At 34.9% G+C, this 15,489-nt stretch overlaps 1 protein-coding gene across 1 annotated transcript in view; it reads right to left on the bottom strand.

Moving 5' to 3' along the window:
• Positions 1–15,489, bottom strand: part of CNTLN (centlein) — a 216,945-nt gene that overhangs the window by 30,944 nt on the left and 170,512 nt on the right. The window contains exons 18-22 of the mRNA XM_081940175.1: positions 12,178–12,369; positions 7,437–7,534; positions 5,795–5,921; positions 4,350–4,487; positions 969–1,154 (exon numbers count right to left, since the gene is read on the bottom strand). Coding sequence (XP_081796301.1) covers positions 969–1,154; positions 4,350–4,487; positions 5,795–5,921; positions 7,437–7,534; positions 12,178–12,369 — 741 coding nt within the window. The remainder of the gene's footprint in view (positions 1–968; positions 1,155–4,349; positions 4,488–5,794; positions 5,922–7,436; positions 7,535–12,177; positions 12,370–15,489) is intronic.

Here is a 15,489-nt window from a genome sequence, read left to right as displayed (position 1 = left end):
TCTTCACACACACCCCAAATGTTTTTGCAACAGGCTCCAGTGAGTGGACCTCCAGATTTCAATAAAAAAACCCTACTTAGGCCTATTTTAATGTACAAGCTTAAAGTTGAGGCAATAAATGCCTAACAATTTAAAAACTATTTTAGCAGCCTTTTTGGCTGAAGAATAAGAGGTTATGACTATGTATCTGAAGACAGAGTAACTTGAAAGCAAGATAATATATTGCAAATAAATAAAGAAGTTATGCAAAAATGGAATAAACAATGGAATAAACAAGGTGGAGGAAGGAGGATTGTTCCTCAACAACACAAACTGTCTCCAAAACTAAATATAAACATAATTAGAATAATTTTTGAATTATGTAATTACAATAGTTTAAAACAGCCAAGACAGTGGTTTTTAAATTGATTCAATCCCATTGAATAATGTCATTACCACCACGACAAACACACACAAAAAAAACCAGATTCTGTTGCTTTACACAAATGTCTTGGCTGTGGCAATCCCAAATTTTATCTTCAACACACAAACAAGAATATGCCCAATTACCCCCTTGATCTAATGCTCCAAGAAGAAGTTTTGAGATCTCTGACATGAAGGACATTTTTTAAAAAAAAAGGGGGGGGAGAGATTTGGCAATATTAATTCATTTATTTGTCAAATTTAAATAACCTCTATATCAAAGTGACTGTGGGCAATATACAATAAAATAAATAAATTTTAAAAACCCTAAAATCAATTTAAAATACAATACCTCCAAAAAAAAAAGAGAATAAAAAAAGACAATATATTAAAAAGCCTGGGGGAAGGCCTTCAAGGTGCCAACAATCCCCAGGGATGTATAGATATAAATAGCTATATGCCTCACACCTAAATTGTTGTACAAAACATGTATATGTGTGTGTTTGTGTATGTATATATGCAAATATATATATTTACATGCGACACAGATATTTAAAATGCCAAACCTTTACAAAAGTTATGAACTCTTCCACTTTTTCATTGGACATGATCAACTTTTTCTGCACCATTTCAAGTGCCTGTTCACTTTGCCTTGCTAAGATGTGAAGCTGTTGAGAGGCCGTTGTTTCAAGTTCAGTCATGGTACATTCTGTCTCTGCCATTTTAGCTTCTAGATTGGAAAGATTAAGCTCCTGAAATACATAATATATAAATATATAATATAGTTATTCTATATATACTAAGTCTACATTCCAACTAATCTATGTCAACTTTCCCATGTGTTGCTTTCCAGATACCTGGGAACCATATTCTCAACACTTAGAAAATTTGGCAAAAGGAAAAATTAATTTAGGCAGATGGCAGATGAGGGTTAAACCTCAGAAAGGACACAAATATCTTCTCTTTCTGTTCAGTTTTTTTCTTTAAATGTCTTCTACCGTGTTTCCCCGAAAATACAACATGTCCTGCTAATAAGCCCAGGCCTGGTTTTTGCCTGGTTTTTGAGGTGGGTGTAAATATACGCCCTCCCCCCAAAAATAAGCCCAAGTGAAAGGGTGCCATGGCAAGTACAGGAGGAAGCCCTTCCCTTCCCTAGTCACCTCAGCGCTTCTCGGCTCCTTAATCGGATCAGTTGAGCTGATCCGGCTTCCATTCAAAAAACAGCTGATTTGCGGGTGCTGCTCAGGCCGTGGCCTCCGGCAAGTGCGGCTGTCTTTGCCATCGATTACGGCCACAAAAGCAGCAGGAGGCCAAGTGATGCACCCCACGTGCCTCGCCCCGGCCTTCTGAAGGGTACTGTAGCAGCAGCTATCCACAATTTTTAAATCATTATTTCGTCCCGACCCACGTGGCCAGTGAGCCACGTGGATTGGGACAAAATAAGGGTAAAAAAATTGTGGATAGCTGCTGCTACAGTACCTTTCGGAAGGCCGGCTTGAGTCTCCTGCTGCAAAAGTGGCTGCGCCCGAGACTGCTTTTGGGAGAGGAGGCAAAGGGGAAGCAATCAGCTTCATCTCGCCCTTGCCCTCAACCCCCCCTTCGGCTGAGCTCAAGCAGAGAAGTGGCCCGCAGGGTTTCAGGAGCAAAGTTGAAGCTGACAGGAGTCAGGGCAGGGGGAAAAGTCCAGTGCGGCCCCAGCACTTTTCTTTCCTTGGAAATGGAATCTTGGGAGTGGGAAACGGCATTCCCAGGAAGGGTGGGTATGTCGGTATGTGTATAAAAAACACAAAGCGAGGGAGCCAGCAGCCGCGGATTAAGGAGCTTTGTGAAACGTTACGTCTACACTCAAAGTTTGGCAAGGAAGGGAGAAGAGATACTTCCCTCTCTTGGCAGTGTTTTGCTTGAAAATATATGAGAATCGGCCAAAGAGAAGGAAGAATGAGACCTGCGAGGAGATGCTGCCGACACTGCTGCCTGCAGAGGCACAGACAGAGCGAATTTCATTGAAGACTTCTCCGGCCAGCCCACAAGACTATCTGAAGGGGGAGGGGGAGGAGATTTCCTGCACGTTGGCAGCAGCGTCTTCTCACAAGGCTTCTTCTGACATCCCCAGTTGTATGGATTTCCATGCCTTCCTTTACGGGATGTTGCTTCGCCCCTGGGACATCGGGAGAAGCCCTGTGAGGAGACGCCACTGCCAATGTGCAGGAAATCCCCCCCCCCGCAGATCATCCTTTCAAAACGTAGTTTCACCAGGATGAAGAGGTGGCTGGAAGCGGCGTTTGCATCAGGTTGGGCTTTACTTTACTTTATTTCAAACTTTTATATCGCCCCCTCTCCCAAAAGGGAAGTTGAACTCGCGAGATTTTTTTTTACAGGGTGCTTCCCTGGACAAAACAGCGAGAAACACGACGGAGCTGCAAGTCTTGGGTAGGACGCGTATGTCGCAGCCCAACTCCTCCCACCCCGCCCCAATGCTAACAGAATCCAGGATGCTTCCCTTCCCCACCGTCTCTTTAGCGAGAGGGGTGGCAAGTGGGGTGGAGGAGAAGTGAGAGTTGTGGAGCGAGACCTGCCTTCTCTTGTTGCCTCTTCTCCCCCCCTCGCCAGGCATGGCAGGCTTCCTCTGCAGCTTCCAAGCCGGGGCAGAGAGGAGGCAAAATGCTCACCCCTGGGGATGAATCAGACGCTTAACTGGAGAAATGGCCCCACGCCAGCCCCGGCTTCCTAACTCTCTCACTCCCCAGATTGTCCCCCTCGCAACGAAAGCCCAGCCCGACGCAGGGCGGTAACAGGACACATCAGAGCAGTGCCGGCCACTCGCTCAGCTGGCGCAAATAAGACCCCCACCCCACCCACCCCCAATAATAAGCCCAAGGCCATATTTCGTGGGTCAAAATAAAATAAGCCCGTGTCTTATTTTCGGGGAAACACGGTAGCATTTCTGAATTGGAAAGAAATTAACAGTGTCTGGAAGATCCTACAAAAAAAATAATTGTAAAGTTCATTGCCATCTTCTATAGTCTTTTTTCCTGCCCATTCTTCCAGTTAGATATAAAACACACTAAGACCGTCTTGTTTAAAACTCAGGGGAAATAATGTGCCTGCTTGTCTGTCTTGTATAAGTCCAGATGCTGCTTCCTCTGTAAACTGTCCTGTGTTGAGTGCTTACTGTATTACACCTGAATATCTTGGCTCTAAAAAGCTCATGCTTCCTGTATTGAAGCTGTAGGAGAAACTGAGATAGGTTTATGCTGAACTATACACAACTGTTTAAAATCTCTGAGAAGATAATTTGTAAAAAACAGAGAAAGATTTATAATGTAAGATTGAAGCCTGTAACAATAGAATGCATCCGAAGTTTCTTTCTAGGTGCTTTGTTAGTCATAATTCAGTGTAACACCGAGATCTCCTTCAAACCTTTGCTATATATAAAAACAAACAAACAAACAAACCAGAAACACAAAGGAACTCCAAAATGTAGAATAGCCTGGCATTAATATAAATTCATACAGAACTTTGCCTAACAAAAAGGGATAGTGGGAGAAGAAAGTAAATTTTAGAAAATAACATCTCACCCTAGTTAAAAGCATTCAACATTCTATTATAATTAATGTAATTCAACTTCAGAAATTTCTTCTGAATTACAACCATATATTACATGGCTTTAAATGAAAATCAAGACAAATGCTACTTAATTAAAAATGCAAAGGGATCAATCATGGAACTATTTATTTGTAAAAAAAAATGTGCACCAGAAAACAGGATAGATTGTTAAATAATTTAATAATTTTATTAGCATAAATTTGAAATTGTTTAACTGTGTTTTCTTTCATATTTTTGTACACCTTAATGTTATTGGATACAAGTACCCTGATGAACTGAAGACATGGTGTAAGTATAATAAATCATCATCATCTTAATCATCCATATCTATAATTGTGTACCTTTTTCTCCAAGTCTTCTTTAGTTCTGTGATACATCTGTTCGTATTGTGTCTTTTCTTTGGTTGCAACATTAAGCCTCTGCTTTAATGAATCAATGGATATTTTTTTATTTGAACAGTCCTCAGTTAATGCCTTTGCCTGGAACAGCATCCAGAAAAAAACTATTAAGGAAAGCATTTAAATAATTCAGGTGGAAAATCAACACTATCAAAATATTTCACACATCTAATTGTACATAATTCATTTTTACCTTCTGAATAGAATGCAGGCTATCTTGGCTTCTATTCAAACATGGATATTATCCATTGAAATCAATAGAATTTATTTATAGATAAGTGAGCATGTGACTACAACATTTTACTACTTATCAAAATCACTGGCAAGAAGCCAAACGCTAGCACTTAAAAACTCTGCAACGTGTGAGCATGTCAACATATAGTACTGATGAGAAAAATTTACAAATAATATAGTCAAACAGTTAATAGCTACTTATTATTTGTAAAACAAGTCTCTATAAAAAAGGAATCAATTTACAAAGCATATCTAAAGAGGTCATATTCTTACATATAATACATTAGATTTTTTTTTCTAACAGAAGGTAGGCAGAAAATCACAATAGTTTTAATACTTAAAACATCACCACCACCTTGTTGCATTGTATAACATAGGTCTCCAAAATGCTTTTTCATACTGCCTTCTCTTCAAGAAATTATCCTGATTCAGTTTTATATTGTCTGAGATTTTTCCCACCTTGCCAATTTTGTCTCTTGGTCTGACAGTATCTAAGTGATTTCTCATATACACAGAGCAAGATAGTTTTGTCTGAAACTGACAATGTATGACTGCCAGCAGAAACTATGTTCGCACCTAAAAACCTAGCACCTGCTTTTAAAAAAGAATCAAAGTAGTGCTTTGTTTCTATGTTTCTTGGATGTTATGATTTGCAGCCTAAGAGATTCCTACACATGTGACTTGTTTGCTATAAAACAGGGCTAAAACACACTGCAGAGGTACTAAGGAGCAGTTTCTCTTCCAATCTGTTTAAGCATCAGAAAAATGCATTAAATATTTATGAAGAAAACAACTTTCAGAAGAGCATAAAATGGAATCATTAAATATATAACAATGGAAGGGATCACACATAACTATTATTATAAAAATAATTTATAGGTCATTGTTTCCCCTTTATGATATTTTCCTCTTGATTTACACTGCGAGAAGACTCTTCTTTGATGTCTCTTTTCAAGAAACAGATACGTGAAATTCCAGCTGAACAACATGCCCAAAATACTAAGAAGCATTTAATTATCGCATTGTTATTTGACTGCTTTAAGAGCAATCTTTGCAAAAATGAAACTGTACTAATCATAATGATGGTTACTACAATTAATCAATCTGGTGGAATTCAGTTTGTTGATTTAAAATAAACACTAAAAAATAAAGACCTTTTCTTCTAGACATTGTAATGTTTCATTAAAGCTTTTCTCCTTTTCCTGATAAGTTTTCATACGCAGCCTCCAATCTTCTATTAAATGCCTTTTCATACTTATATCTCTTTCCATTCTAGAAATCCTTGAAATAAAGAGAAAATGAAATTTTCATAGTATGCCATTATTTTACATAATTGTTAATGCCCAGTTCCATGCTTATCTTTGTACAATTTATCAAGTGAAAAGTCTTCAAAGTTTTCCCTTTGTGTAATGGCATTAAAAGTAGATTTAACCTTCTGTTAAACTCCACATTTCATAGTAGCAATTCAGAACAATAAAAATACCACTAATTTATAGAAAACCATACTATGATGATGATATAATTATAAACAAAAGGGGAGCAAAATATTTTACTAGTCTACTAGGCATAAAAAGGGAAAAGTAAATTAAAATTAATTATAGCTTTTTGAAAGTGTCACCATGTGAATTGTCTGCCATGATTATGAACTACTATTTAGGACATAAAAACCTTTGTATCAATATGAGGTACTTTTTAAAAAGTAAAGTGCAGCTATGCTATGGCAAATCAAAAGACCAATTTCAACAATGAAAATGTGATTTCCCCAGAATGTACAACTTCCAAATAACAAATCTAAAGGAAAGAAATAAGAAACTGTTTATTGGGTGACATATCAGACAAAAATCTACACTTATGACTGTTACTTGTTCATATTTTCTTGTGTCAACAACAAGGTATCCCAATAAAATGAACTAACATAATACTTATACAGAATTCATTTTTTATTTTTTATTACTTTTTATATCTTTAAGGTATCACATATTGGTAGATCCAGCAAAAAAATAACAGTAAAAGCCAATGGAAAGAATTTACATTTCAATAGACACATTTGCTTATTATGGGGACAATCAAGAATATTGAAGCATATTCAGTCTCTACTCTATACTGTAATATAGTGGTTGGACATAGGCATATCAGAAGGCTATCTCTCACCTCCAGCTGAATTCGTTAGGTGTTCCTTAAGGCTTTAATCAATAAAATATGCATTTTTAAAAATCCTTTTAAAGATGAAACATTTTAATGAAATAACTTTTATTTACAAAGATTAAACATTATTAGGTTCACTCACAATTTGGTATTTATGTTTAACTAAGCAACTAATTTGCAAAAATGTACATTTTAATAAGCTCAAAAATAAATAAAAATGTCTTTTTGCATTTTTCAGAAATTATAAAATTGGACATTTAATCCAATTTAAGTATCTAAACCTTGATGTGCTTCTTAGCCCTTAGGCAAAGAACCACTGTATTTGAAAAACTGCTTTCAAGTATGCTGAGGTATTCATTTAGCTGGATATAATCAGGTGCACACTGGAATCGGATTTTTTTTTTTAAAAAATGTTTTATTACAGTTATATATATCATCTTTTGTACTGAAAATTACTCAGCAATTTAAAATAAAAATATGTATTAATACTTTTCTCCTAAAATAATAAATAATATGAACCACACATAAAAAGCCAAAAGAAAAATATATAAATGGAAAGATCACTTTCCGAAAATTCTCCATGAATATAAAGCAAATACATTTTTGCCAAAAGGGGGAGTCAAACACAACCAATGGATAACTGGGACATACTTTTCTTGCTGTTCCTGAATCTGTTCTTCTTTTCTTTGGACTTCGGATTTCAAAGATTTAATGGTTGATGAATGTTTAGTGATTTCATTATTTGCATTCTAGAATGAATGAATGAAACATTTGATTAAAGTCTCAGTAATGTTGCTGTATAATTACTCAGAGCTGTAACTGTTCACATTTGTGTTTCAGAGTGAAACTTTGCTATTTAACAGGTTAGTCTATTTTGATTTTAGTATAGCAAAAAGTGACACTAAAGTGTTTGCACTTAGGTTATTAATGTTTGAGGGTGACACTTTTGGTCTTATTCAAGACTAGCCTACAGTGGATAAATTTCATCTTATTTTCCAAATGGACTATCTCTGCCAGAATTCTACCTATGATGTCTAACAGTGAGTTTTAGAAATAAAAACATATATGACTAAGTTTTTCCCAAACAGGGGTTTTAAGCTGCTGCTGATAAATATGTAAATGCTACATTATGCTAGATTGGAAAAGTTCCTATTTATACTTGGTTCTACTTTAATATTTTTATTTCTTAGACATTTGCAAAATTGCATTCAAGATTAAAGTTTTCTTTAATTATTGTCAGTTTCAGGATTTTGTAATACAAAAACACTCACCTTAAATTGCTCTAAACTGCAATTTCACACACTTATTCAATGAGTATGAATGAATAAGCTACAGCTTGCTGGATTCATACTTCATTTCATAAACTATGGTATATGATATTCAGATTCACATACTGTATAATGCCAAGATCTATTTTTGTAGATGCTATTCATTACAGAACAGAATGAAATGTTTTCATTTGGTCCAAACATACCTATGACATCAGAATTATTTCAACAGATACATCACCCAATCTTTAAATATATGCAATTTACTAAGAAATCAGTTAAAATGACAAATGATGGCATAATAATCACTGAAGTTTCTAGGTTTGTATTTGCTGCCGACTTTTATTAATAGGAAAATGCCAATATCCCATTAAAGGAACTTAAATGCTTTATGTAAATATGGAAACTTATTTCAAGTGGGCTTCTGTAATAGGTTACCCTGCAGTGCTTAAGGTCTTATGTTCAATGAAAAAAAAGCCATTTCCTGTGGAAAATAACATGGTAGGAATGGGAAGGGAAATGAAGCAAATGTCTTCCAGCAATCATTGGGTAAACGTGGAAGCAGGAAACCTGATCTCAAAACCCATTTCTAGTGTTGCTAAAATTTGGCAGAAAAAAAAGCTATTTATATGGTACACAATTTTGGAGTTTAAAAGAGTTTCCCAGGCAGTTTGAAGTCTTATTTAAGTTATTTATGCTATTAATCAAATACTTATAATTTTAGGGTTTAGGATTTAATTCTTTATACCAAAGTGGATGGACAAAATTTGAGTGAACATGCTCACAGACTTATTAAAAAATATTTTGCATCTGCTGATTTTTGAATAACTCAAATCAGGAAATTGAAAAGAAAAGTGTCATAATTTTGTATTTTCTTTGCTAGTTATACAGGACTTCACTAGAAGTGAGCTAGAGGAAGAAAAGACCAGGGCCTTGTTAACAATTCTTAACTACTGCCTTGACTTCTTCCACAGATCAAGCCTGGATCCTTTAATACTGACAGATCACTAGCAGTCCAGTCTATTTGAGTCAAGGAGTCCTGAAGAAAATATTCCAATGTGGTGTTTCATTGCTAAATGCTGTCAAGAATGTGATACAAACAACCAAAGGCTACACTGAGGGTAAAGGCTTCTTGATAGAGATTGGCAGTTTGATTGCACACAATTTCTGTAAATATAACAACTGAGAATCAGACCTAATTCATAAGAAGTGGGATGATAACAAAAACTCAGTCTTAAATATTGCCGTGTTCAGTCTTGCCTGTTTCAATATTCTTTTGTCAGCAATTCTGGAGGGCTGATACAAAAAAATTCTCTTCAGTAAAAACATTGCTCCTGTGAAATAAGAGTGGGCGACTCTATATCATGCATCCTTTTATGTTTCTGTTTTACAGAGACATATATAAGAACATGATTATCTCCAAACTTCCTGAAAATTCTGAACAATTTATGACAGATATTACTGGGGGATTGTGATCCCTATATTATATGACAAATGGCAAACTTTTGTTGGCAGTTGGCCAGATAAGGCAATACTGTACAGAATTGCAATAGATGCTCTCTCTATATAGTATTTTAATATTGCAATATTATAATGTTTAATGATTATTTTCAGAACTTAATTACTAAATGTTAGCTTTGGCATTTTCCCCCAGTATCTCCAAGTGTGAGATGAGCAGTATCTAAATTTGATTAAACCATCAAACAAAATCTTAGTATCGTAACATGTGCATGTATACTGTATTCTCATGCCACTGTCTTGGTGGTTTTATAATTTAATATAACACAATTCATGTGTTAACAAATGAGTAGTTTAGTATATTAAATTCTAATATATATTTGTAATAGTTCATTACTTATGCTAACTTTATAGATTTATGTTTTTCTTGTTAATAATGTAATGTCTTCAATTGTTTACTTTTTATCACTCATTTATTAATAAGTTCTTTTTTCTCCTGTAACTGAGTTTTAAGATTTTTTGTTTATATCTATTTGATTGATACCCCGTCTTCCTAAACTGACAATACCCAAGGCAAGTACCAAAATTTAAAAATCCAAAAAAAGAATGTAAACATTTCTTTAAAAAACACAGATTCATATTAACAAAATAGATGTTAAAATCAATCAACAATTCAAACCTTGGCCAAAGAGTCCTGACAGAGTAGAAGTCAAGAGCAACTCCCAAGCTAGTACATTTTATAGCCTGGGAGAAATGCTACAAAAGGTCTGCCCTCACCTGCCAGAAAGATGAGTCTGTGTCAGCAGAGAAGATCTTTATAAGGGACTTTCCTGCTGGTTTTAGCTAATTTGCATCAACTAAAATGTTATGGACACCTTTCAAGCTGATGTAGAAAGTGTTGCACTAATCAGAGCAGAAAGTAACCACAAATGGATAAGTATTGCCTCATCTGAACAGTAGAAAAAAAAAGTAGCATCTGGCATGGGCCAAGGCACTCCTTACCAGTCATTACTGTTATCAGTTCTCAAACACAATGAAAACTATTGTATTACATGAACATGCTTTGTTTGCTCGTTATCAGCTTTTCTAGTGAGATTAACTAACACATTGGATGTATTTCAAGAAGTAGAAGACAAAGGAGAGCAATCCTATTTTAAGATGTAATGTTGAAGCCTCCGACAAATCCAAGGTCTTAGCAGTATTGTTGCATGGCAGAATAAAAACAGAAAAAGTACTTCCACCTTTCTCCCAGGAACACTTTTGATTGATTTCAATATTCTATCCAAAACTGGCCTAGAATAGCTAAAACTTTATCAATAACTCTGAGGATATTCCCTAGCTTGACTTTGACACACTTATTGTTTACTTTTTCTGTATTTGGGGTACTCTTATAGGAGAAGACAGGCTGGTGAAGTTTCTGTACTATACTTTGATGATATTTCTAGGACCAAATAATACACTCTCAAAGGATGACTTCTTTCAACTCTTATAACCCTTCTTGGGCACTGGACAACAGGATTGCAATTTAAGGAAATAAAACTACATTGATTTTTACAAGCATTGATTTGATCTGAGAGATTCCTTGAAATTCTAGATATAATTTTGCACACATCTGTTCCAGGAATGATAGTTTCTTGGGAGCGATGTTGGCAAAACAGACGTGGAGAAAATAAAATATAGGACATCTGTGACAATCCTGGATTTATCTGAACAGAAGTAGCATAATTCCTTTTAATTTGATTTTGGGAATAAATAAATATATTTTAAAATCTTCTTGTCACCAACCCAAGATGATAATAATCTTCATGCTAAAAAAGATTATTTTTATGCATAAAAATCTTTATGCGCTGTCAGCTCCTCTTTTTGTTACATAGTATCTTAAATGTGTGTAATACCAGGATTATTGTAGCTGTGTCTCTTTTACCCAGGGATTTACAAATTAATACTTTTTTTAATGAAACTGTGTAACCAACACAAAGCATGGATATAAATGGCCTGTTTGTTTTTTCACAATCCTTACCAGTGTTTTTAAGGCTTATATCTATATCTACACACACACACACACACACACACACACACACACACACACCATTGATCTTTTCCCTTCACTTCCCTGCGTTATTCTATCAGTTCTTTCCTCTTCAGTGACTATTATCTTCTTTTGCTTCAGTCTTTTCCTCCAAATTCTCTTAGCTTTCAGTATCCGCACAAGGAGATGACCCCTTAACTTTTTACTTGCCTTAAAGCGCAGGTAAGGTGCCATTTCATAGCTGTTTTTCTTGGGCAAAAGTTATTTGAGGATAGTTAAACAGAGGAGAAATTTTCTCAGAGACAGCAATAATGAAAAAGTATATATTGCTTCATTCATAGCACATGCAATAAGTAAAGTGTTCTTCATTTTTACAAAAAAAAAACCCCAATACCCTTTGACTACTTATACTATAAAAACTAGATTACTAATCTTAAAATACTTTCAACAAACCAGATATTCGTAGAGTTTGAATTTTAGTTATTGAATTATAATTGTTACAAATAATTTAACAGCCAAGTAATCTCATATCTCAAGATGTGTTTAATTTTCATCCACTTTTCAGTCACTAAAATGTCTGATATTCTCTATCCTAAATAAGATGCCCATTAACTATTTCATAGCATAAAATGGTCACCTTCAGTTTACACTGTAGCTGCTTCATTTCCAAATCTACAGTTTTAACAAGAGTAGCTGGTGCCATTCCAGTATGGCCAGATGCTAGAAGAGACAGGCCTTCTCTCCCTTTGGTTGTCTGGATCAGGTGATCCAATTTTCCTTGCAAATCTGATTTTTCTCGTTGCAATTCAGTCAGGCTGGATGTCAGGGTCTGTTTTCCAGATGCAAAAATAATAGGAATAGTTGTATTCAGTATGCAATTATTAACAATATTCTATATTATTATAGTTTTGCTTTACAAAATACAATATTCATCATGATGTCCAAATTGCAATAAAATGGGCTGCATATATTGGTTTTCAAAGTACAAATAAACTTAAAGCTAAAAAGAGATCGGAGACTGGTTGATGGTAGTTATCTTGCAACATGTAAAAGAAAAGGGGTGCAATAAACAATGGCAATAATACTGCATTATCCTGCCCCTATTAATACTATTAGTGCTATAAGTAGAAAAATGCAGAGATATGTAGCGTAACTACTTTGTAGTTACATTGGATTGGCTATAATGGCTCTCAGAATAAATACGCCCATTCTACTAAAAAAATTCTAGAGAATATGATGTTTTGTCTTGTTTTATAGGACTTGTAAAGGTTAAAGCAAAGCACATAGTACACAATGTCTGTTTGGTTGGTCTTTATGCTATTGTTTCTTCTCTTCCTCATGTACATACCACACAGCCAGGGAACCACAAATTCCATAACCTTGACCCTGAAAGTGATGCACTTTACATGTAAAAGCCAAGCTGGAGCAGGACAAGATAACAGATGTTAGTTGTTTATTCCATTGGGTAGGACTTACCTCCTCATACTGCAGCCAAAATGCTTCTCATTTAGCAACATAAATGTTAATTCCAATTAGCAGATGAGGCTTGTTAGAGATTTAGTTCGAATGAAAGCATGCACACAAACTCAGGCTTATTGAATTTGATTGACACTGGATCAGAATAGTTTATTTCACAGAAACAGTGTATCAGAATATATCGGAAAATGAAATATGTAATATTTGCTTTAATTTTGGAATAGTAACAACAATATTTTACTTCTTTACACTCAGCAGAAAGCCACAAAGATTTTAATGATACACTGGTCAAAGAGTCCAAGAACCTGACAATAATATTTTAAACATGCTTTTAATGTGTAATTTGACATAAGCAATTAGAGAAAACGACAGCGTATTCAGAGGAGTTTTAAAAAATCCTTCTGAAAAATCCCAATTAGTGCAAAAGCACAAATTCAGAGAACTATAGGCTCAGTATAATAGTGAAATGAGCTAAATATCTTCTGAAAAGTAATATTTGCCCAGGTTTTGCTCCCTTTTTAGATTTGTTGTTTGATTCTTAGTAGCTTTTATCAATTGTGGGTGTTCTTGACTTATGACCAATCACTTTGTAAGAAAAGCTAGTTATGACCAAGTTTAGAAGTTTCATGATCAGGGTCCCTCCGCAGTCATGTGACCACACTTGGCAACTGGCCTATGTTTATGGCGATTTACAGTGTCCCATCGTCATGTGATAATACTGTAATTTATGATGATTTTACCAGAAACTGATTTCTACTTCTGGTCCAGTAAAAACCGATCCATAGTGAACACTGGGTTTGCTTAACAACCAACAGAAAAAGGTCATAAAATAAATTGTGGCTATAAGCACTGTCATGACTTACAGCTACAATTGCTAGGCTCAATTATGATCATAACTCAACTACCTGCACTTTGTTGTTCTTGTTTATTTAAAAAATTGCATTTCATTTTATTGGACTAGTTTATCACAAGTCAGGTGGTACTCATGCATTCAACCTCTTAGCAAAGACATTCTGAATTCAAGCAGAATAACCTGTACTAAAGCAAGTGTTTTTATTAAAAGCTGAACAACTAATATGTTTTATTCAAAGTGGAAAACGTTACAATGTTAGAGTAGGACTATTGGCATAATATATGATCAGTCCAAAGTATAGACTATATACTTATTTCTACCCATTAATACTTTATGTAGCATCATGTGTATTGATTTACATGAGAACATACTTATTTGGTGGTCACTTTAAACTATTTATAGGGGAAAAAACAATTTTAAATTATACAATATTCTATGTAATTTAGTAATTAAAATAAAACTATATTTAGATAATACATGAAATTTTAGAATCAGTTTAATGTCATGATTAAGACATTAGGCTAGAAATTGGAAGATATGAGTTCTACTTCCATCTTGAAATCAGCTGGATGACTCTGGGCCATTCAACCTAGGAAGGAGAAAGTTTTCTCAGCCCTAGGAAGGAGGCAGTGGCAAACCACTTCTGAAAAACCTTGCCAAGAAAATGCAGGGACTTGTCCAGGCAGTCTTTGAGAATCGGACATGATTGAAAGAAAAAAAAAACATGAAATTTAACCTTACTAGTGTTACTCACCAAAATTCCAGTGAAGATTCATATGGACTCATATGAATTCATATGATTCATAAGGATCCATTCATAATTCATTCAGGTGCATGAACATACAAATGCATGCATTTTCTATGGTCAGTTGAAACCAATGGAAACATAACAAATTTATGATTTTCTTAAATTGTTAGGTAAACATACTACTAGCTAGAAACACATGAAAGAAAATTCACTGCTATTTTCATAGGATTCCTTTAAAAGCTAAATGTGCTGATTAAACATTTCCAGTGAAGTTTGGAATAAAATTATTTGGACAGCAGTATAATCTACTTAAAGGTATATATTAGAATGAACATCTTAATGGAAATATATTTTGGTAAAATAATATACTTGGACTATAAAGTGAGACTATTAAAAATAATGGCATTTGGTGATAAGGCTACTAAATAAACATTGCTGTATTAAGTATTTTAGTTTTAAACACATTCTTTTTCAACAAAAGTTTTTGCTCTGATTTAAATTCTAATACTTTAATTATGTTTCCTCTATTGCTTATGACATACAAAGAACACACAAAGGTAATTAAAATCCTCTGAGAATCAGTATCAAAATATACACTATATTGCCAAAAGTATTCGCTCATCCATCCAAATAATCAGAATCAGGTGTTCCAATCACTTCCATGGCCACAGGTGTATAAAATCAAGTACCTAGCATGCAGACTGTTTTTACAAACATTTGTGAAAGAATAGGTTGCTCTCAGCAGCTCAGTGAATTCCAGTGTGGAACTGTGATAGGATGCCACCTGTGCAACAAATGTGGAAGTGTTTGGGAACGACAGCAACTCAGCCACGAAGTGGTAGTCCACGTAAACTGAGGGAGCGGGGTTAGTG

This window comes from Natrix helvetica (assembly GCF_964273705.1).
Source record: "Natrix helvetica genome assembly, chromosome: 2".
In the NCBI taxonomy this organism is placed as follows: domain Eukaryota; kingdom Metazoa; phylum Chordata; class Lepidosauria; order Squamata; family Natricidae; genus Natrix; species Natrix helvetica.
This window is presented reverse-complemented; position numbering and strand designations above follow the sequence as displayed.